Source organism: Ciconia boyciana, chromosome 8 (assembly GCF_034638445.1).
Source record: "Ciconia boyciana chromosome 8, ASM3463844v1, whole genome shotgun sequence".
Taxonomy (NCBI): Eukaryota; Metazoa; Chordata; class Aves; order Ciconiiformes; family Ciconiidae; genus Ciconia; species Ciconia boyciana.
The window spans coordinates 43,630,700-43,654,455 of record NC_132941.1 but is presented as its reverse complement, the minus strand read 5'-3'; the positions used below and the strand labels follow the sequence as shown (position 1 = coordinate 43,654,455).

The following is a 23,756-nucleotide window of genomic DNA, read 5'->3' as shown; positions in this document are numbered from 1 at the left end:
ATCCCAAAATAATCCCACATAAGGATTTAAAAGCTTTCCTACTGCATATTTTGTCCCAGTAACTTCACATGCAACTAGAAAATTATAAAACCACTGGAGAGATGCAGGCTTTTTCCCCCCATAAACTATGAGAAGATATTATAAATTTATTTTCTGGTCTGTACCATCTCAGCTCTTCATATGAATTACATCCTTGTGTTCCAATCAGTAGTTTATTGTGAAAAATCAGGTGAGACTCCTGCACACATACCTTCCTCTCCCTCTTCAGATGAGTAAGGTGTCATAAACACCCAACCCTTGTATCTGCTATATTAAGTAGTTTATTTTAAGCCTCTAAGGACAGTACACCAAAACCAGTCTACAGCACTGAAATGGTTCTTTAATGTCAACTGAGTTTTTTTTATCTATCTGGAGAAACTAACTGAACTACCAAAGCAAATGGAAAATTTATTTATGCGTTATTTCATCCAATTCGGAACAATTAACACATAGGGTCATGAACAATCAGTTATTTCTTCTTAAATGTACCTAAAAATATATGCGTGATTTCTAAAAACTTGTAGCTGACAATGGTATAATGTTAACTTGCATTTGATTGACATATTTTATATCTAAAAAAACATCAGTCTGAACCTTTACAAAAAGCTGAAGTTTAGTATGCTGTATTGGAACTACAGGAATTTGAAAGTAAATTATTTTCAAGCAACAAAATGTGTAGCTCCATAGCAAACAGAACCCGGAGATTTTTCAAACAGCATATAAGCTATGATGGTAGGTTATACAATTTTTTATTTTTATATATCTATCTCAAAACCAACACCTTGTCAGACAAGAGAAGTAGAAATATGCATTCATTAGTTAAATTAGCCTTATGTGCAGCATTCCAGCCAAGCAATTCAAGGTTAGTAAGTAAAGACTTGTAAATCAAAGTAACATTCAGCTACTATTTACTCTTCACATAGATATCTCATGTTAACATGCTCATGCTTTAATGTGCTTTACACTGCTTAAGACAATCTTGAATAGTTTTTTTTTTGTAATTAGCAAGAGTTCTATGCTTAGAACTCCCCCAATTTACAGTCACATAACAATTATCTGGTATAAATCTTGAGTAAAAAAAATGAAATGACAGATAAATCCTAGACTGCCACCAAAATCACTTTGCCTGAATAGTAAAAAAGTTAAGCTGCAATTTAACAATATGAAATGATTCTTAGATCTGATTTATTACTGAAGTGCAACTTCATTGTACTCGCTTTTCTCATGTATTTGTATTTAAAATTATTTTGATTAGTGGTATATATACACATAAAGCTTCTCAAGCCTATGATTCACTGGTGAATCATCTGGGACTGGGCCATCCCAAACTCAAGATAACCCTCCTTCAATAAACTTAATGTAAGTCAGTTTACAAATAGACACTTAATCTTATTCATGAGTATATTCAGTGCTTACTGACTCAAGAATGAATACTAAAACAATTATATTGATGCCAATAAGGAAGTTTAGGTTTCTTCAGCTGAACTCATCCATTTGCATCTGCTTCCATAAATACGCTAGCAAACATATTTGATGTTCTGAAGCGACTGTATAGCTGGTCTTAGTTGGTATTTTTCCATTAATCAAATAGCAATCTTAAAAACATTTCCAAGTTATTTTTTTTGTTTTAAAGGATAAAAAAAATCCTTCAATGAACTAGATGAATCACAGAATCACAGAATCGTATAGGTTGGAAAAGACCTTTAAGATCATAGAGTCCAACCGTAAACCTAACACTACCAAGACCACCACTATACCATGTCCCTAAGCACCTCATCCAAACATCTTTTAAATACTTCCAGGGATGGCGACTCAACCACTTCCCTGGGCAGCCTGTTCCAATGCTGGACAACCCTTTCAGTGAAGTAAAATTTCCTAATATCCAATCTAAACTTTCCCTGATGCAACTTGAGGCCATTTCCTCTCGCCTATCACTTGTTACTTGGGAGAAGAGACTGACACCCACCTCACTACAACCTCCTTTCAGGTAGTTGTAGAGAGCAGTAAGATCTCCCCTCAGCCTCCTTTCTCCAGGCTAAACAACCCCAGTTCCCTCAGCCGCTCCTCATCAGACTTGTTCTCCAGACCGTTCACCAGCTTCGTTGCCCTTCTCTGGACACACTCCAGCACCTCAATATCTTTCTTGTAGTGAGGGGCCCAAAACTGAACACAGTATTCGAGGTGTGGCCTCACCAGTGCCGAGTACAGGGGCACGATCACTTCCCTAGTCCTGCTGGCCACACTATTTCTGATACAAGCCAGCATGCTGTCAGCTTTCTTGGCCACCTGGGCACACTGCTGGCTCATATTCAGGCGGCTGTCAACCAACATCCCCGGGTCCTTCTCTGCTGGGCAGCTTTCCAGCCACTCTTCCCCAAGCCTGTACTGTTGCATGGGGTGGTTGTGGCCCAAGTGCAGGACCCAGCCCTTAGCCTTGTTGAACCTCAAACAGTGGGCCCCAGCCCATCGATCCAGCATGTCCAGGTCCCTCTGTAGAGCCTTCCTGCCCTCAAGCAGATCAACACTCCCACACAACTTGGTGTTGTCTGCAAACAAATGATGTATATAGAAAATTATTTCCATGATGTAGATAGAAAATAATTTCCGCAGTAGTGCAAGAGGATTAAAAAAATAATCTAACATGCTTTTTCTAAAATATTTTCTGACCCTTTAAAGGTAACTCCATCAGTGATAGTAACCGTGGAAGAACTAGCATAAAAGGAGCATTACAGATATCTAACTAGGCTTGAAAAGGTTCTGGACTATGCAGTGATAAAGTGCAAGAGGCAGCACACACAGACGGATGCAAATCTCATACTTGTGCTTCTTGCCACCCATAGGGCTAAACAGGAGACAGCACAGTGGTGGGAGAGTCCAGGACACATCTAATGTAAGTGAGGTATTTGTAAAACCCAAGCACATTATTATCTTTGCCCCAGCTGGCATAAACACTAACTTAACCTACACTGTTTGCCCAATGTCTATTTATACATATAGCAGTGGTACGTGTTTCTGCACAGTTTCATTTACTGTGGCATGAACATTATTAAAGGCTCCTGTAAAGAACATTGCCTATTCTCTACATCAGTCAATCTTCCCTTCTCAAAAGCTTCAGCGGCAGACTGGTGCTGAGGACCCTCTCTGCACAGGAATCTATCCGCTAAAAGGAAGAAAATTCAGACAGAGCAATTACTGGATGTTCTTTGAGTGAAGAGATGTAATGCACACATTTTCTTTCAATTTGTCTTCCTCACCTATCCGTCTGTTCCTTCCTATTCCAATCCACCCTCTCACTCTTGTCTTTTGCTTTCCTTCTTCTCTTCTCCCCACAGCCCTACACTGGACCTCTCCCCAAATGACATTAGATGCAAAACCTGCATGACTACCAGTTATCTGGAATCCTGCCTACACTTTATACACCCTACCCCAACTGTCACTGGTAAGCCAATTTCAGCAATGTTAGCAATCACAGAAAATGTCAGAAAATTCCCCACATTTTCACATGGATGCAGCAGCCTTTGTTTAGGAAGGACCAGGCACTTACCTTGCACTTTTGTAGCTCACAACCAAAATGCACTCTGCTTTAGAGAACTCACTAGTGCTGTACACTCCAGCACATACTCCATTTGAACAAATCTACTGCTCAGCAGGTCCGAGTACAATTTCCATGAACAGCGTGCACAAACTCTTTTGCCTTCAAGAGAAAGAACTGTGCTAGGTAGTTCATTTTCCATAAACAGAAGGATTATATTTACACAAATTTGCTACTGCTAGAACACCAAGTTACTGTTAATTTTATTATTGCTCTTTTTTGCCCCCTACACAGCTGGGTCTAAATGCATATTACAAACACAATGACAGATCACAGAAATATAGGGAATAAGAATTTTGTTTTTAGGAGACCTGAAATTAAATTATTTTAAAACATAAATTTGAGTGTGTGGGAGTCTCAATTTCACTTAATTCCATCCATCAACCCACTCTGCAGCCAGTGACAGATATTGTACAAAGCAAGCCCTGGTTACGTTGCATCAAAGCTTACAAACTTTTATAAACTCTAACAAGAAAGACTATTCCAAAACAGCTGCTGAATTCCTTGTGAAAGCTCCCTCCTCACACTTCTTATAGGCAACAGTGAACTTTAATGAGCTATTAAACTAATACATAATTGATTTTTCTAGGGTTTAAATAGCCAATAAATACCATTGAAGAGACTTACAAGTTAGCAGTTAGTCAACTGAATGACAAGGTAAATATTAACTTACTAACCTCACTAAGACTTGCAGGCACAAGCTACAGATGAAGTAAAGGTATTTTTCCAGCTTCACATTTTCTCCCATGTTAAATATATTGCTGAATCTACTTCGGTTTGTTTCTGTTTTGATATACTAACATATTGGTTGGTATGGACATATTTCAGAGGTTATGCCCCAACCTTTCCTTTTCAGGTCTCTGGTAGAGTTAATTTCATAGCAGGACATTTACAAATCATTTTTGAAACCTGGTAGATAGAACCATGATGATGGAATAAAACCAACAGTTCCCTTTATAAACTAAAACTGGATACCACTGATGATTAAAATGAGTTGCATCAACTCAGGATTATTCTGCAGAGCTTTATGGAAGTGTACTTCCTCCTTCCCAGTAGCTAGGATTAAAATAAATAAATAAATCTAAGCATGCACATTTTCTTTATTTGAAAACATTTCATACTCCATATTGATTCTTGAAGAGGTGACTTTGCACTTTATTTCAGCAGATTATTTTTTTTAGATAATTGAGTTCAAGCCTCACTCTGCAACCTGAATTTTTTAGAGCGGTAGTCAAGCAAAGTGTCAAATACTTATCCATGTCCTCATTTGCATCCTGGGGCTACCGTAACTTTCTCCAACTGCTGAAGTTAACAAAAAGCTGAAAACAAACAGGGGCTGCTTCTGCCCAGATTCCCTCTACTCCAATAGTATTGTTCTATGAACGAGAGAGAGAGAGAGAACTGCAACAGGAATATTTCTGTCCAAATATCCACCTCTGCATTGCAGTCACTTCCTAAAATTGTAATTTCTATGGCAGGAAACTTAGCAGTTGTCTATGGCGTGTACATGTGCAGCCAGAGAGACTAACAATTCCGTATCTGTTGGGAAACCTTAATCAAATAGTTGTTTCTGTAAAATAATACCCCATTGTTTTATATTTAGAAAATTACTAAAAAAATTAGTACTGTTTAAAGCTTCATGTTATTAAATTGGCAAAACCATTATGTGAAAGAGTCAAAAGTCAGTAGGGCTTTTTTGGAATGGAGGGGTGGAAGAAGGGAGTGCTTTGTTCTGGTAACCACAGCTAGTGAGGGCAGTTAAGTACAAAGAAGTGTGCAACAATCTCAAATGTAAAACACAATTTAGCATGATGTAGTTACATGAGATTGTAACAATAACAGACATAATAGCAATTATTTAGAAACAATAAACTGATAAATGACATTTATTAAAATGAATGAGACTCAATCTCAGACTAAACAGCAAAAACTGATGAAATTCCATCAAGCACTGAGGTGCAAAACATTAAATTAAAATGAAGACCCTCACCTAGAGCAACAGCGAAAGCAGGTTACCAAGGAGAACCACGCACTAGAGGGCACTCTAGACCTTCCACTGCCTGGCTGGGCCAGAACCACCACAGCTGCAGTCCCACTCTCAGTATTGGCATATAACAGAACCCTCCACATTTTTAAACAACTCATAACCACCACACCTGAAAGCATTTGCAAGAGCGGGAGTGAAACTCTTATTAAAATGACACTTCTCACTACACCAATACTTTCTAATGACTTTTTTTATGAGTCCTATCTGCTTACAATACCATCTTGCACAGATTCTGCAGTTTTTCCTCCAACAAAGAAGTCTCAAAATACTTTTCAAAGGACACTGTTAATTACTGTCCATTATGAGGGGAAAGTTAAGCCCAGAGTAGTGATGAAACACATCAAATCCAGGGACAAAATTAGACATGTCCTCCAATCTAACTAAATATTTATTACATAAACTTTGTTAATAAACTAGAATAAACAATTCACTCATGTTTGTTAGTCTATATGAAAATAAATCAGCAGTTTCAGGCCAACTGATGAGTAAAGCCAAACTGCAAAGAAAGCTCATAGACAGGTAAATAGAACTATTTTCATAGATTTATTTGAAAAATACTTACAAAAGCAAGTATGTTTGACACTAAAATAGTTAAACTTATTCTGTGTTTACATTGGTGTAATTAAGCGTGCAGCATTAACAGTCTTTTCTGTTTGAAGTGTTGTTAGTTTGCCTTAAGGAAGTGGGGAAAATTCTGGTTTACTGACAATGTCTCCCTGCCACTTCCTCAGCAGCAACTACACCTGTGATCTCTGCCCGAGATCTCAGCACACTGAAAACTGGGTTTGCTTTACTAACTGCCGGCCTGCCAAGTGCAGATTTACTGGAACCTGGAAGGTGAGTCAGTTTTTTCCCCCCTAGGAAGGAACAGGAGAGAGGAAGGAGAGGAAAACAAAAGGATTGCGTTTTTTACGTGAAGAATTTACCAAAGCTACACTTCATGAAAGAGTCCTTAAAAATGTCCTTTTGTTAGTGGCCGTCTTCCTTCAAAACATGCGCATACTTCTGAACTTACCCGTAAACCAATGCCCCTGAAGCTTACCATTCCTACAGCACTTTTTTGCTAGGAGAGGCCAGGACTAGAATAGCTAAGGCTCCTCTCCCCATCCAGACAGCAGTTCAGTAGCATCAGAAATTAAATACAGTGCAATTAGTTTCCACGTACTGTATAGCTACATTTTAAGACAAAACTGGCACAGATACTGATTGAAAGAGTTTGCTGTCTCCATGTAATCCATGCTCTGGCAACAGCTATAGTCTGTTCACAGAGCAGTTTATCAGGGCACATGGAGTGGATGGGATCTCACCAGCCATTATTTTGCATGGTGCCAGTAGCTGCTGCTGCTCGAGCCAGCATATTTCTGTGTGCCTCTGAAGCAGAAGAAAAAGTCCCATCCATCACATGCATTGTCAGCATTCGCCTTCTGCCAGGCTGAGGGGTGTAGCTGTTCTGTCGCCAGTCTTCTTCTGGGGGCATATCAACTCTCCTTGGACCCGGGGCCTTAATGCAAGAAGGGGGCACAGGACAACCTTGAGAGGCACCAGGATCCCAAGAAGGCTCATGTGGTATTCTTAAAGTGCTGAAGTCTGTGCTGGCTGGTAGCCTGCAACTGATAGCATAAGATTCATGCATTTGATGTTGCGAAGGCTGCTGGAGGAAGCCTTCCTGTAAACTTTTGTTTAGCTGGCCAGCATGTTTCCCCCAGAGCGTTGCTCGTTTATCTGGTAACGTGGCTGTTTGCCTGGCAGGGTAGCTCGTGTTCAGCCAATGGCCAGAGACACTTGATGCTCCACCTCCTAAATGCGGATTAACAAGAGGGTTTTGCCCCTGGGAGAGGGTGCCTTTGGGTGCACAAGGGAGACTCCCATAGCTCAGTGCCACACCTGTGTAGTCTTCACCTTGGAAAGCTTCACCCCTGTCAGGCACAACCAAAAGTTTCTGGATGATGTTCTTCTGATCTCCTGGGGGGGGGGGGGCGGCAGGGGCAAAAAAAGAGAAAAGTTTGCTTAGTTATATTTTTTGTTTCATCCTCTCAGAACTTTCAGCTGTGGCCAACAGGTGACAGAAGAAAAACGAAATCACTAGTACACCCAGTTACTGGCTGACATGCAATTCTGAATAAAAGCTAGCTGTACCCTTTCTAGCATTCACTTTCCTCACTGCATTTCCTCCTTATCCTACCACAGCTGCTGTCACAGACTTTAGATTTCTTTAATAGCCTTTGTGTCATCAACGAGGAGCCCAACAAAATATTCCAAGGTTAGTAGATCAAACTGGTTTTGATGGCTGTCACAGGGAAAATAATTCTTATGCAGGCATTAGTTATTTCTATTGGCACAATTACATGTGTGATTTGCTGGAACGAGTAGCTTGTGGAAGTACTCTCCTACGTGAGAAGAAGGTGGTGGGTCTTACTGCTACTTTTACACTAAAGAAAATACCTCACGAAAACGTGAATATGATTTTATATAAAAACATCATAATGTTTCCATAAAGATTATTCCCTTTTGTTATGTCCACTTAGCACAGAATCACAGAACAACTCAAAAGGGCAGAGAAGAAAAAGAATGTGATTTGTTCCTCCAGAAATCTGGAGGAATCCAGGCAGATAGTGAAACATCATTATGAAAGACAAGATCTGAAGAGTTGTATTTCAGCAATATTTCTGATCATGAAGGAGGATGAAAAGTCCTGTGATTACCTGACGGTTTACGTGCCTTGCCCACCATGCTGGGCATCAGTACATCATGGGGTAGGTGCTGCACCTGGTTTGGGTTGTGCTGGGGATCAAAGGGAAACACAGGAGGATCATGGGGGAAAGGAAGGGAAGTGGAGCTGGAAGAACGGTGGCTGGTGTCCACTGGCATTTTCCTCATATTTGGTGCTTCCTTTTATAAAATGAGAAAGGAGAAGAAAAGAACATAAAATGATGAGTAAACACAGAGTTGGGTTGAATCAAGCAAAGATGGTGCTGATCCAAGGAAAGGGATGAGTCACTGGAACAAAAACGTGCATCTGTATGTGAAAAAGAAGTACAAATAAAAACTGCATCAATCCAGTAAGGCTCTTACTGCAGTGGTGGGCTACTTAGGAGCATCATTTGACTGGAAATATACCAAGGAGAAAAAGCCAAAACAAACACAAACCAGTCATGGAGGTTTGGTTTACAAACTGAATCCACAGAACGATGGCAGGCCAGTCAGCATTGGAACTGCCATGCTACACAAGCCATGAAATAAAGAAGGGTATTGCTGATCCTTCCTTCCTATTTTCTAGCAGGCTTTACTGAAATCTGATTCCAGACTATTAACAGATTTACCTGTTGCAGCTGAAGTATTTACCAGTGCTGTACCATTTCCCTCTATTAGGGGATACCTATCCCAAAGCAGGGATGGCTGAATGGCACAATAACAAACCGTCACAGACTTGAGCCCAGTGACTAACTTGAAGAGTGGTGACAGACAGCTATCCTATCAGCTGCTTCTGTTGTGGGGATAAAAACCTTCAGCACAGTGGGGGGTCTTGGACAGCCAGAGGTTTTTAATTGCTTCTGCCAGCACCTCCAGGTATGCGTTAAAGCCCTCAACTAAAGCATGCTGAGGAGCAAACGTTCAGAAGCTGACATATTCTTAGCTTATGGTACAGAGCAGAAACATAGAATCAGACCAACCAGTCTACATAACTGATTTTGCAACTGAGACTCTTCTACACTTATTATGCAGTTGATTTTAAATCAAAACTTAAGCACAGTTTGCAAAAAATTCAATCCAAGCCAAACCTTCACATTATATCTGGCTATGCTGCTAAGCACCAACAATAATCTGTTACTGTTTTCCTCACTGGCAGTTTTAACTTGTACCTAAGACTACTTAACAGAGATAACAAAGGGGAAAAAAATATATTAAAATCTCCCTATTTTTAGTTACTTCCTGTATGTAACTGGCTGCATGTTATGTATGAAGTCTTGAATTGTCTCCCCTTTATGCTTACTTTTACTCTCTAAAAATGCTACTTGCTGAATATACTCACAAGAGAGCAGAAACTTTCATGTGGTTAGTGGTGTCTTTTAAAATTATAGGGGTATTAGAAGCTTTCTTGAAAATACTCTAAGTCAACTGAAAAAAAATGTTTATACTGGATGTCTTTATATAGTGGCAAGTAATATTAGCTCACATGCTTACCAGCTGCAGTAGGTACTACTCTGCAATGACTCCTGAAGAAGATGGCTTTGTTACTTAAATAAAAGCTTATTCTTCTTCCAAAAAGGGGGGGGGGGGGGGGGGGGGAATCACAAAGACAAGCTTTCATCATGGCTTATTATTCAGTTGTCTGCTGTCTTGTTTGTTAACTACTAAATGCAGACAGAGAAAACAGCAACCCTACACACAGATGATGGCTCTTTAGAAAGCTGCATGTCATTCTACTTACAAAACTGTGAGAAGAGACCAAGGTCTCTTCTCTGTTTGAGATGACTGTCCCACTGAGACTGCGAGCAATGCGACGGAAATTCTCTGCACTGTACATTTCCTCCTCTTCTGGTTCCCTGCTATGTTCTCTGGTATATGTGACCTGAAGACAATATCACACATTTCAGAAAAGGCTCTCTATAATATCAATTTTGTATAATAATTATAGGGAAGAGATCAATATAAATCTAACAGACTACTTAGACTTCAATGAAACTCCATGATCTTTTCTTTTTTTAAATCCTTCATTCAGGTACCACCTTGGAAACTTAAAGTAAATGGGCCTGTTTGGATCTGGTGATTAAAAATATTATTCCTTATAGTCTTTCTTTCTTTAGTAAATATACACTGATTGATTTGTCTAAGTAAGATTCATTCTTTTGTAAATATCTAAAGCCAGGACAAAAAGTCTCTACTGCAATGAATCTACCTAAAGGACTGACTGCTGCTACAGGCATCACTGCCCCAGTAGAGATAATCATGGCTGCAACTGACAGCCATCCTATGATAAAGTACTAAAGTCTTCTCATAACCAAAAAAACCCTAGGATTTTTTGATGAGTGCTAGAAGCGTGTTAATCTTATGTTAGCAAGGGAAATGTTTATTCCTTCTTTCTTTTCCTCTGTTCTATATATGTAAGACCATTTAAGCTCCCTTTAATGAGTATGGAAGTATTACAGGAAATGTCATTTCCCCTCTAAAACACTTGTATGTTTTCATGTACCAGCACTGATATGTAACTGCCAGTTATTTAAACAGTTTACCCCCAGAAAAAAAGAAAAAGCATCTTCTCCCACTCTGAGGTGACCAACTACAAACTGTAGCAAATACCAAATTATCCTCCACTTTCAAAATATGTAGTGACACAGTAAAAAAAAAAAGTCTGTGCCCCTGCAAGTGGTAACATAGTGAAGCAGTTATCATAAGTTGTGATGCAAGGCAGTTCACGTCAATATGTTCAAAGAGTTCTTAACTTCGTTAAGAGTACCTTAAAGAGTTTTAAGAGTATCTTAAAGTTTTCAGGGATATGTTCCTCAAAGTCAGAATTTAGATAATTTGATTGCATGCAAGCTGCATGTAGCATGAGTCACTCAGTTTTTAGCTAATTAATCCTGAGCTAGACTGCACTTAAAATTCTCTGTAACATTAGTATCAATGACCCCAGTACCTTTTTCATAATATATTCCACTTCTCCCATTGTCAATTCTTTCACTTGCACAGGCCAAGCCCTTCCCCCTCTAGCACATCTTAAACATGTCACCTTGGAGACAGAAGAGACAGTGGATCCACACAGACTGCGCTCGATCTCTGCTGTTGGTGTTTTCGAGAGACCCATGCCAGCTGTAGCATGCAGCTTCCTCACATTCAGGTTCGCAGAGACTGGGAAGGAAAATACTATCGTTAAATTCAATGCCTGATTGCACATTATGGCACATTTCTGACTATCTTAGGTCTGACTCCAGCAAAGACAGACAGGCTATACACACAGAACGAGAAGTCATCAGAGATCCTTTGAACATTAATACATAAGCTAACTCCCAACATTTCAAGGGGAGACAGTCTATACGGATACTCACGCCTTCAGGGCTTCACTTGCCCTTTTGCAGGCTTCTGGGGAGCAGTTAACTGAACTATTTAAGAGTTAAATGATTTAACTGCACAGCAGCACTTGTTTGATACAGAGGTGTGATAGTTTAGGGGGCCTAAATGGACAGAAAATCAGCTACCAGGAGCAAGTTACCCAAAGTTACTTGGGATAAACAAGATTCATCAGCTTTAAGTTCCCCACACAGTCACCTGCTTGTTCCCACCCAACGCTACAGTTTGTCAGCCATTTGTTGTGCTGGTTAAATAGCTAAAAGTGTTATTTTTAACTAGGATTGCTACAGTTACTTCACTTCAGTACAATCCCCACCAACCAGTTATAATCCTAAAATTTCTCATGGAATAGACAGGCAGATCAATGGCCTAATAAAAATGGTCACAGGGAATCTCTCTATAAAGGAAAAACGGCGATGTGCTGGTAACGATGCGTTATCTGCATTGAGGCGGCATTTGGAGGATGAGGTCTTCGCTTTAATCTCTGTTGTAAAGCTCCAGTAATGAAACAAAGGCATTTTCACCATGATTCTGAATGCAAAGGTCTGACAAAACCAGTTGATATGGGGCAGAAAGCTTAAACAGCATTTCCAAATGAATAGGTAATCGAAGTTAAAAGTGAGAAAGAGCTGTCCTAGACCCACTCAGGTGATTTTCATCCAGTTCATCACAGTAGATGCACTGGTTCAAACTTTTCATTTTTATACAGAATGTGCAGAACTTAGGAAGAAATATCTGAGAGTCACAGCAAACCAGAAGTAAAGATCGCAAACACCAACTGCACTTTAGAAGAGTATCCATATCTCATATCCCTCATATATGTAGTAGGAAAATAGGCAAGAAAAGTGTCAGCAGAAGAGACAGGGCATTTGATGGCAGAACTCTGAAGCTCCAGCTAACGCTAAAGCAACTGGGCTTTATCCTGTTAGATTTCCAGAAAGAGCTTCTAAAATCAGTAAGCTAAGTAGGAACACATAAGACTTTCTGATTCAAGCCCATGCAAGACAGTATCTGCAAGGTTGTGAGGTCAGATCTTGCCTAACTGAAAGAAAACCAAAGGACAACAAATGGGAAACGGCCACCTTCGGATGTGTCACCTGGTCTGCCAGTGGACTGCAAGACAAGAGAGTTTCATAGAAAACTCGAGCTGTTGAATAAAAACCTGTTCAAGAGTTCACTGCAGTATTCACTCTGGTCACAGCCAGGCTTGATTTGTCAGGAACGATGGAGGCTCCACCTCCATGGGTGCAGGGCAGGGGAAAGCCTGTCTTGTGTATGTATTGCAATATATATCACATATATATATATAGATATATCTATCTCACTCTGGTACCCATCAAGTTTCAGGCTGCTTTGTATTTAACCAGAAAATTCGTAGCTCTAATGCTATGACATGGATTATAAACACATTTGCTTCACTTGTGCTAAGCTGAAAATCATGGTTGCCCTATCTCAGGCAGGAGATTAGAACAGCCTAAGTGGAACCAGACTGCTGTCATCAGACTCTAATTGAATGTCTCCAGCAACAGCTGGATGATCTCACCAACAGCAACAGAATCTGTTTTCTGTCAGCACCAACTAATCCACAAGGTCTCAAGGATCTTAGTGAAGATCGTGTACCCCCAGTGCTGCTTTCACAAGTCATTTCCAGAACTTGAAGCAATTAGTCCTTAGCAAAACACAAGTTCAACTCTCATAGATCTGGAAACATTTTTAAAAGTTATTCCCCTCAGGCAGGTACAGACTAAATTCTCAAATACAATACAATCAGTTAAAATTCATAAATGTGGAGAACATTAACTTCAGGCATAGAAACAGTTTAATAAATTTCAGAGGTGATACAGGACTTTCAAACAGCAAAATTCAGCAGCATGACCTAAGCAGCCAGCTCTCTACTTGAAAACAGGATCAATTATTTCTATGTTACTCTTAACAGATGTTTCTCTCTGCTTGCCAAGATCAACAGCTACTCTGCAGCCTCCCCAGGCAGTGCTACCTCACTGCTTCTCTATCTATATAGTTAGAATGTTTTCAGAGTCCACAACCTGAATCTTTCTGCATCTGTACACAAATTCACGCCCTTTTAACTAAATCAACTGCAAAACATACCTTCACCTACATTGGAGTACATAGGCAGGTCAACCAAGAAAAACAGCTGCATCATTCTTACCTGATTGGTCAAATGGATACCTAGCACTGTCCTGTCTTCCCAAGAAAGGCCTAGGGGCCTGAGATGCCTGCAGACTAGTCTGATAGAGGGATTCCAGTTCTGAGAGCTCCTGTTCTGTGTCTTGATTCCACTGTGGATGCAGATGTACTGGGATCCTGCTCAAGTCATCTCCAACTGCTCTCTGATCAGAAAGGGGTGGACTCCTCCCAGGTACAGGAAGCCATTCAGTATTCTTATTAGCCTTCTGAGAACTGTAATACCTAGTAACATTATCCACCCAACGGTCCACAGGCATAGAGGCAACCATGCTACTAGCAGCTCCATCATCCACCTGTTTCATTCCTCCATCATGACAGTGCCTTTCCAGGTAGGGTGCAGGGTCTGCTATATTCTGTCCACCTCTTCTACACAGCTCTTCACTGTGAGAACAAATACTCTTAGAAGCAACATGCTGGGTACTAAAACCCTCCAAAGAAACTACCCCATCCCTAATATCCACAGTTGAGTGTAATTTTTCAGAAGACTGGTTTTTGTTCTCTTGGTTTTGATGGATTAGCTGTCTGTAACCAGAGGATGAAGGGCTGATGAAAGATTTTTGTGTTAACTTTGGAGACTTCTCATCCTGACACACTGCAGCAATCCAGCCTTTTTCATGAGTACCTTTTCTCTGGGAGACTGCATGCATTTTCTGAAACTGCTCTGCCAAGGAGCGAACATGTCCCTTTGTACTAAAAGCCTCAGATTTGCAACCTTCTGCTGTGCCATATTCATCCTGTGAGGGTAATAAAACCTCATGGCTGTTTGCTCTGGAGTACTTATTTGTTTTCTGCAAAGGATCCAAGGAGCACTGCCGTGTAGGGGATGAAGTTGCAGGGGTCATTGCATGATAGGCCCCTAAATGATCAATGCTGGGCCGCACTGGAGAGCTTGCAAGTTTGGAACAAGGACTGTGCTGGCTGTCCTTTTCAGGAGATGCTGCTTGTGGTGGATGTGGACAGGGAAACAGTGTAGGCAAAGACCCAGAGTTTACTGTGTTAGCCTTGGATTTGTACTGAGGTGTGAGAATAGGCGTTATGTTATGAACCTCTTCTAACTTGCTGCTACTGCAGCATTCCCTATAGTCTTTTGGCCCTGTGGCTTTGGTGTCAGCAAATTCCACACTATGGTGGGCATCATTCTCAGTTCTTGCAGACCTCTCTGCCAACCCTTGCCTATAGGGAAAAGAGGGAACTTGGTCATGAAAATCAGCAGAAGCAGACTGGAAGTTTGGAGAGATCCTGTTGGATGGATTGCTTTCAGAAGGGGGCAAGGAGGAAGACTCTGGATATAATGATGAGTGCAATTCATGGCAGGAAGCAGGTGGGTGGAAGAAAGAACTGGACCCAAATTCCACTTCTTTGTTGGGTTCCAGTGGTACCTCCTGGCTCAGCAGTACTTGGAGCGGGCCAGTCTGTTCACTAAAACACACAGAAGGGTAAATGATTAGCAGTAGTCATTGCTTACGTTTATCCCTAGGGTGCAGAACTTGCGCTAGGTGACATATACCTCAACACACTTTTCTTTGGTAACTGTACTCTGATGAAGACTTTGCATTAATTGAGTAGATACATACATGTTAGTCCTTTGCTTCTAACCCTGATTTCCTACTATAACTGATCTACTGAATCAATTTCATATTTTTAAGAGTATTTTGCTACAGTTTGGCTCTATACAAAGCATTCTTGTACAGCACCCTAGGCACTTTAACCAGCAGACTGAGTGTGTGGGTAGGGATAACTGTAAGAATAGTAAAAATAGCATTTATATAAAACAAAACAACTGTTTCCAACTTTAACATCTTAGATATTTTTGAAAATACTTTGGACACGTTCATGATCTGAACATAAACTGACAATTTCTCCATAAGGTCCCTTCTCTCCAGGCAACTTCATGAACAATGACTTCACAAATGGAAGGAACAGGTTGAAATCTCTCTCATATCATCTTTATATTCTGATCTTTGAGATACTTATCCAACATATAAATAAAGTTCAAGCTAAATATATAACTATTATTTTGTAATAATTTGTATTCTAAGTATACTTCTAAAAATAATTTTTATTCTTTTATGTACCAATGTAAGACAATTATATTCTTTGGTCATACACGTCCTTGGCATTTTTCTGCATTTAGTTAGCATTTTAATATGCAGACAGAAAAGCCAGCATGAAGTCCATGTGCCTGTGAGAAAATGACAGGCTACAAACGGCTCCAACAGAGAACCTAAGGAAATCGTAACATCATTGCTTTGTTTCCTTGAGATGCATAGAATGAAAGTCGTGATGAAGACCTAGTTGATATGTGTAGCAGAATGACCTTGTCTGTGAGTAGTTGCAAACTTTGCACTGTCTACAATGTTATTTATATCAAAGCAAGACTACAGAACTCTTGCTACGGATAGATTCTTTTCATTGGCTGCAATATTAACATTTGGTTGGATATAACTTTTTGCAAAAGTAATGTTCTTTTCACAGAGCAGCAGTAAGCAAGTTCAGCATTAACAAAATTAGTTTAGAAAGTTGCTTTAATTTTCTTCAAATCTTAGAATTATACCAAAATGCATAATTGGGCCTCTGCATTTCTCCTGTAAAAGAGGATATAATGGACTCTTGATTGACAAAAAGATCAGCCCTCATTACATATAATTCAGCTACTGCAGGAAAAGAAAAGAACATTATGAACTATAGCCTGGCAGGTGTGCAAATTAACTGAGTTTTAGTATATAGCTGTATGTGGCATTTTAAAAAAAAGGAAAAGAAAAAGAATTCTCATCTGAGATTTCATCTAAGCTTCTGATAACACAACATGTAAGAAAGGGGAGAGGGAAGAAAAGTAACAGTTCAAGAAACAGCCTAGAAATTGGATAGGTATGGTCTAGTGCTAGAAGGGAACGGCATGGTTAAGAAATAAGGATTAAGCTGCATGCTAAAGAGGGTAGGAAGAAAGGATCAGTCACAGCAGAAAGTTAATTATGCTATAGTTAAAGTCAGTATGGAAGAAAGAATCATGAAGAGACACTGAAGAGGCTGCTAAGCCAGGCTACAGGATGCTGGGAAGCACAGAAAGAAAATGAAGAATGATACAGCATCAGGGAGAGTAATCAAGGTGACAGAATCAGGAGCTGGATCCAAGAGTTGTACCAGTGCACCACTAGAGAACTGGACTAGAAAGAAAAGATCGGTGTACTTGACACTTTTCAAACTATAGAGCACTAAAACACACTGGTTGCTGTTCCCAACATAAAAGCAATTATAGCAAGATTTTTACTGTAGTACACTCTTTTACTGACTTGAGTCCCGAAACTGCTCCTGATTGTAAACAGTTGCACATTTCATCCTAACACACATCCCCTTTTTAGCCAGGTTATCGTCTATTGTATTCTTTCCCTTTGTGCATGAAATATCGATGATGCCAGGCACTGACTGCTACAATTCTCTGTCACAGATCACATTTTGAAGACATGCACATTGAACTATTCTATGAAGACTAGGGGTGAAAAAAAAGGGGGGGGGGGGTAGTTGACCATCTTTTATTAGAAGAAAGGAATAGGAAGTAACACTGCAGAATTTGAACTACCCAGGGAATACATATAGTTTGCTATTTCTTTCCAGACTGCCCTGCTCATAGATGCAGCTCAGGTCTGGGTCTAGGTGATATACTTGGACTACCTTGTAGACTGGGCCATGGTGCCACCCTGTGGTGGGTGGCAGGCTGGCGGCGGCAGCGGCTGCGGTGGCTGTTGGTGCTGCATGCGATCCTGGAGGCTCCGGGCTTTTCGGATACTGATTTGCAGCTTCTTATCGACTAGGGCTCTGCTGTGAGTGCTAGCGCTGGCATCATGCATGGCAAGTCTTAGTTTAGCTAAAATGCAAAAGAAAACATAGCAGAAAACAAACAGAAAAAAGGAATAAAATTGAAAAAGAAAAAAAAGAAAAAAGATGCAGCAAGAACATAAAACATGGACCATGCAAATACTGCCACAAAAGAGTTCACAAGGATGCTATTGTTTCCATTAATGCACATTCAGCTTAGCCAGGTGTCCAAACACATTAATTGAAACTAAACCAAAATAAAGTAAAAAAAATTATCCATGTTTTAAGCCCAACTTCTCATCCCCTTCACACAGGCTCTTTCCAGCCCTACCACATTGACACTTCATTCTGTCACCTACCCTTCTGTATCCTCCATACCAGGGACTCCCTTTATGTGCAGGAATACCCAGCTGGGATTTGAGATTCAGCACATACCTTGCTGGAATGGAAGCTAATAGAGCTATCACAACAGCTGTATGCTGTGCCCCTTATTCTGCAGTCCGTAAGAGACAATTTCTAAATGCAAATGCACATCAGCTACCCCACTCCATCTGCAGCCATTCTATACAGACAGAGAGGAGCATGGGGTGAGACAGCCAGCCAGTCATAATGGAAGAAGACCAAAAATAAAATGAAATCACATAGCACACATTCTCAAAGGTCACAATGCATTTAAGCACTTCAATGTCCTAATGCTTTTTTCTTCATGAAAGTCAGGTACAGCATAGCTCATTTCTGTTAATCCAGATGACTCAAGAGTGGGCTACCATTTTCCTCCTATGCTACACCTTCCATGAGAAACAGGGGAGCTTAATGCCCTTTGTAATTTGGTCTGAGGACTGGGAAAAATTGTTAATTGAGGACCGAGTGGCAGGGGGAGTTACCTACCAGGTGCTTGCTGAAATGTACCATTTAGCACCAAAAAGGGCACATCAGCACCCCAGTGCTGTTACTGCCATAGCGCTGGAGAGGACAACAAAAACGATGCAAACATGAAGAAAACAGAGATGAAGAGGAATAGGACTAAAACCCCCAAAAGGGAATGCTTGAAAAAAAGGGAAAGATTCTGTCTCCCTGCATGTTCCTAAAGACCAGCTGGATCCCCACATTACTGGGGATTACATATTACCTCACAATTTAACGTGATTCAACTTTTCAGACTTTTTTCTATGATACTAGTAGACTGTCAAAAGCGCAATAGCTCAGGCAGTTAGAGTTACTTACATATAGCTTCATTACAGAGAGCCAAAGCTGCAGCACAATCCCCCTTCTGCTCCTGATTCAGCGACTCTTCAAAGATTGAGTCTGCCTCCTGCATCGACTTCTCAAAGCCATCACTCCTCCCTGCAATGGGCATCACCCTTCATTTTGGTTTCATTCATTGCAGAACCCTCACTTACCCTCATCCCATTCGTGATTGCCAAATTCTTCCACATATGGAGTCTCGCAGAGGCTGCACATATCCCAGACCGCACCACCTAACCTTCCCTAAGCAGAAGTACAGCTTGAGCACCCTGATATGCTTGACATCCACACAGTAAAACAATGTGAACCAGATTTTTTCCTTAAGTTTTGTTTACTTGAGTTGTACTGGCTTATTATTTTTAGTCTAAATCAGTACAAAAGATGGTACAGAAATATCACAGTCAGTTCTGATTACTTCTGTCAAGTAGGAATTAATCTAAATTTAGAATTAAACCTTAACCAAAATATATCAGTAAAAGAAATATAGCAGGTCAGGGCTTTCCTTGTACATTATCTTAAAGTCCCCTGCCAAAAATCATGTCTCTTCTTCAAATATCCAATTACTTCCATACAAAATGGAAACAAACTGAGACAACTGAGATGTCTGGGGAACAAAAACTCAGACTTAAGTGCGAGTGTAAATGCCTGCACAAAATACTTCTACAAACATGTGTTCAGTGCATTCACTCAACTGCTGAAAGAGACATATGGAATATGAAAACCCAACAGTCTTGCAGCTTTAGGAGGAAAAACACATGTGTAAGAGGCTGCAGAAGAAAGGGATAATTGTCAAGAATTCTTTTTGTAACAATTTATAAAAGTGTTGGAGAAGAGAAGGATAAATCGTTCTTGGACACAAAAAAGAAACATGAAACACTGTGTCCTAGCATCAGAATATCCAGTTCTGAGAGGAGGAAATGCCCAAACAATCTGGTCTCACCTATCAGGCATTATGCAAGTTATGCACTAAAATGCACACATTCACATGAGGCAGGGGAAAAGAGAAAATAAAACTTGATTTTTTTGTTTTGTTTAGGAGTGAGGTTTTTTAATGGAATGTCTCTATCACTGTGGTAGAGAAAATGAATATCTTAATTGGCCAACAATAAATTATGTTTTCTCAACTTGCATAACATATGCTATGGCCTGGCCTGCTCCCCAACACCCTCGTGCACAGATGGCAAACACAAACTCTCTTATACCACAAACCCCAAAGAACTCACAGGAAAAGCAAGCACTGCAGAGAGAAGTAAGAGTAGTTAGAGCAGTGAGTTAATCAAGCAGCACATTCAGTTTCAAAATCAAGACTACTGAGGCTTGTAATCAAGGCCAGTATACTAAAGTTAGCTTTCTTTGCATGAATTTAGTAGTTTACTTGAGGGAAAATGAGTCACAAGTGTTCTGGAGTTCTGCATACAAGCAAGCCTTCCAGGCAGTCAAGCAGTCTGTTAATGTTAAGCTATTACATCTCTGACTGGGGTGGGGAAAGGCTTAAAAGGAATAAACAAAAACTTTCTGAGATCTCAAGTCAATGCCTGTAAACTCCTCAAAGGTTCTACTGAAGTTTTTTTTTATTAAGCATTATTCTAGTTTACTTTCTTTTTAACAAGGAAAAGCTAAGCAATTTTTGTGTTTACCAACTAATACAACAAGAGATCAAAGACAGGTAACGTCTTAGAGAATATGCTATTTTCTTTCAGGCAGGAGAAGCAGAGAAGACAACATCTTCACGCTCAACAAGAGAGGTTTACTTTTCAATTTTTACATCATTAGCAATTATGCTACAAAAGTAAACACTAATACTAATAAAAGAGATAACCATCTACTCTGGTACATCAGAATTTTATACCTGGTTACTGGCAGGTCACAGCAGGACTGTAAAGGTTAACTAAGTGGCTCACTGATGGTCAGCAAAAATTATAAAAACATTCCCACAGTCAGACATTCTCATAGAGATCATATTTTTCAGCTGCCATTGACACAGTGACATTCTGGCTGCTGAGCAGTTGGCATGACTGTAGGCTGCAGAGCACTGGCTGTATTGTGCCCAGAGCTGGCATCGCTGTGGGGTGCCCCTCTCCTTCCTCTCTGTCCTGTAGCAGTAAACCAGCACCTCAACTCTTATCTACAACAGGTTTGAGCAAGCAGCATGAGGACGCATGGAGGCCTGGCAACACCGGAGGCCACAATGGATTTGCCCCTATCATGCATGCATTTGTGGGAGCAGAGCGTAGGTGTTCACTACACCATCGTTGGCTCTGCTGTCCAACCAACAACTGCCCAGTTAAATGCTCTACCAGGCTTCAGGTTTCACTCTCTACTGGGTCAGTGCACGTCATCCCCCTTCTCTCTGACTCCCCTCACTGGCTGATGGAGATTGAGGGCTAAAACAAAGTTCAGGGCTAAAAGAAAGGCACTACATGTGAATCCTGTTACCCAGTTCCCTCTGCTGCAGCTCCATCCTTCCGATTAAACCTTTTCTGCTGTCATCCCCTGCCAGAAACATGAGGAGTCATGGAAAAGACAATCACACTTAGTATTTGGCTTTTTAATTTTTTTTTCAATTCTTTTTCCTTAGAAAAGATACATAAGCTAAACCCAGCTCAGATTTTCAACATTAGATCCAGCTTAAGCCTGCCACAGTACTTGTTCCCACCCCTGTGCTGTGGCCACACAGCTGGGCAGGGAGAAAGAGTGGAAAGTACAAGGGCAGGAACAAGCAGAATTGCTTAGGGCAGTGATGCTACCAGAAACAAAATAATGGCCTACATGGACAAGCTATGCTGCGGGTGGACCCGAGGTGTCTGAAAGGTACAAACAGGCCTGCTCATTCCAAGATGTTGGTTGAAGCCTTGTAACTAAATCTATATATCAATACTAGTAATGGTGCATATCACCACACAAAAATTGAAAGATGCAAATATATTAAAAACACCTCTGCATTACTTTGTTGTCACATTTAAGAAGGAATTTGGTCAAAATAAACTTTTTTTTTGTATCCTACAGGTTTGAAATTGATGGTCTTTCACTAACTGAAGGTACAAAATTGTAATGGAGGGGGGAAGAGAGAGAGACTTACAACAGGAAATTAAGTTCAAAGGTTCAAAAAAACTCCAGCACTACAACTTGCAAAATATACTGCATTCAAAAAGTTACCCTGATTCTGCAGTTCATCTAGATCCATGAACCTGCTGGGACGGGGATTAAAGCCCATTGCTGCCTCCATTTCCTTTTCTCTTTTTCTGCGTAGTTCTTGTTCATGCGCTCTCCTTACCACCTCCTCTTGCAATTCATCCAGTTCACTCTTTAAAGGGACAAACATCTCCCCACCTTCCAAAAAAAAAAAAAAATTTTTTTTTTAAAATAGTAAAATCTCTTAAAGTATCCCTTAAAAGACAAAGAAATATTAATAGAGAATGCAATTAACATTAGAAAATAACAGACTGACCAAGCAAAGACTACAGAATTTCAGATCACAGATTTTGCTTTGTTAAGTTTTACTTTTAAAAGCCTGCCCAAGCCATTTGGTTTCCAATTGCCTTCTCTGTGTCAGCGACTGGCAGAAATACTGCAGTATTGCTTCAAGCTCCCCTGCAGCACAGCCCATCCCTAGATTCACTGACCCAAGAAACAGAAAACAGAACAGAGTCTTTGGAAGAGATAACCCTAAGCTGATGCTGAAATCTTGAGGCTTCTTACTGTGCTTATAATTTGTAAATAATGCTATGTCAAATTACCCAGATCATTAGCTTTACTAAGTAAAATGGATTCCAACTGAGATGCTTTTCATCTAACAGCATAAGCAGATGAAAATGGGAGGAAAATAAAGCATACCAATATCCTAGTCAACACAGCAGAAATCAATGAGTCATCATTCTCACTTCAACTATGACCTGTATTCAAAAAGTATCTTCTCTCCTCCCTTTCCCTTCCCCAGACATTCTCTGGAATAAAGTATTTGCTCACAACGATACCTAATCAGAACGCGTATCTGCAGAAAAGCTCAGCCTTAGCCCAAACATCTTGTAAATATCCATTCTAATTTCTGACAATTTTGAATTTTGTATAGCATTATGAGCTTCTTTGCAGGACTCATCAATCCTACTAAGTTATTATGAGCTATGCATGGGAAGATGTTTTCCACCGATGGCAGAATACTGAGTTATGGGAAAGAATAGGAAAAAATAGCTTTACTTTATCAGTTAAGTCAGTACTCAAAAAAGATGCCAGAGCAACATGATTAGAGGAATTTTCCAACAAAGTTTTTTGCAACCCCCCCTTGGTAAATCTTGTAAGTCATATCTTGTAAAATTGTTACATTCCTCAATGTTTTCTTTTCCCTCTCCTCAATTTAACTGTGAAGATAAAGATCCAGAAAGTAAAGGACAGCTCCAATACAATTTACCTTGCAAAACCACTGCTAGCAAGGAAGTGTATCTTACCATTTCCAATGGTGTGTGGGCTGTTTGCCCAGCTGCCAATTGATGAAGTAGACTCTACTTCCAAGATGCTGCTACTGTGAGACTTTGGGATGTTACGCCAGGCAGGAACCAATCCACCTGCTCGTTTCACATGAGCGTCCCTCCAAGAAGAGAGTAATTATAGTTTACCATTTAGTAATCTCTCCAGGAGAAGTTATATCTTTTTTTTTTAATCATCACATAAATATACTTGCATTTTAATTTCATTAAAAAGTCTGCCATAAGAAAATCTTGGGAGAAACAGGGAAAGAGAAAGTTAACAAGG

At 40.2% G+C, this 23,756-nt stretch overlaps 1 protein-coding gene across 6 annotated transcripts in view; it reads right to left on the bottom strand.

Annotated features, from left to right (window-relative positions):
• Positions 1 to 5,505: 5,505 nt before the first annotated feature.
• Positions 5,506 to 23,756, bottom strand: part of USP54 (ubiquitin specific peptidase 54) — a 106,763-nt gene continuing 88,512 nt past the window's right edge. For 4 of the 6 annotated variants that reach the window (XM_072869641.1, XM_072869640.1, XM_072869644.1 and 1 more), the window contains 9 exons: positions 23,453 to 23,592; positions 22,167 to 22,340; positions 18,990 to 19,109; positions 17,622 to 17,814; positions 13,915 to 15,371; positions 11,407 to 11,525; positions 10,108 to 10,248; positions 8,381 to 8,567; positions 5,506 to 7,640 (listed from right to left, as the gene is read on the bottom strand). In XM_072869641.1, the coding sequence (XP_072725742.1) occupies positions 6,982 to 7,640; positions 8,381 to 8,567; positions 10,108 to 10,248; positions 11,407 to 11,525; positions 13,915 to 15,371; positions 17,622 to 17,814; positions 18,990 to 19,109; positions 22,167 to 22,340; positions 23,453 to 23,592 (3,190 nt within the window). In that variant the 3' untranslated portion in view covers positions 5,506 to 6,981. Of the gene's footprint in view, positions 7,641 to 8,380; positions 8,568 to 10,107; positions 10,249 to 11,406; positions 11,526 to 13,914; positions 15,372 to 17,621; positions 17,815 to 18,989; positions 19,110 to 22,166; positions 22,341 to 23,452; positions 23,593 to 23,756 lie in introns of those variants that run through there. The other 2 variants (XM_072869645.1, XM_072869646.1) reach the window with 2 other exon arrangements.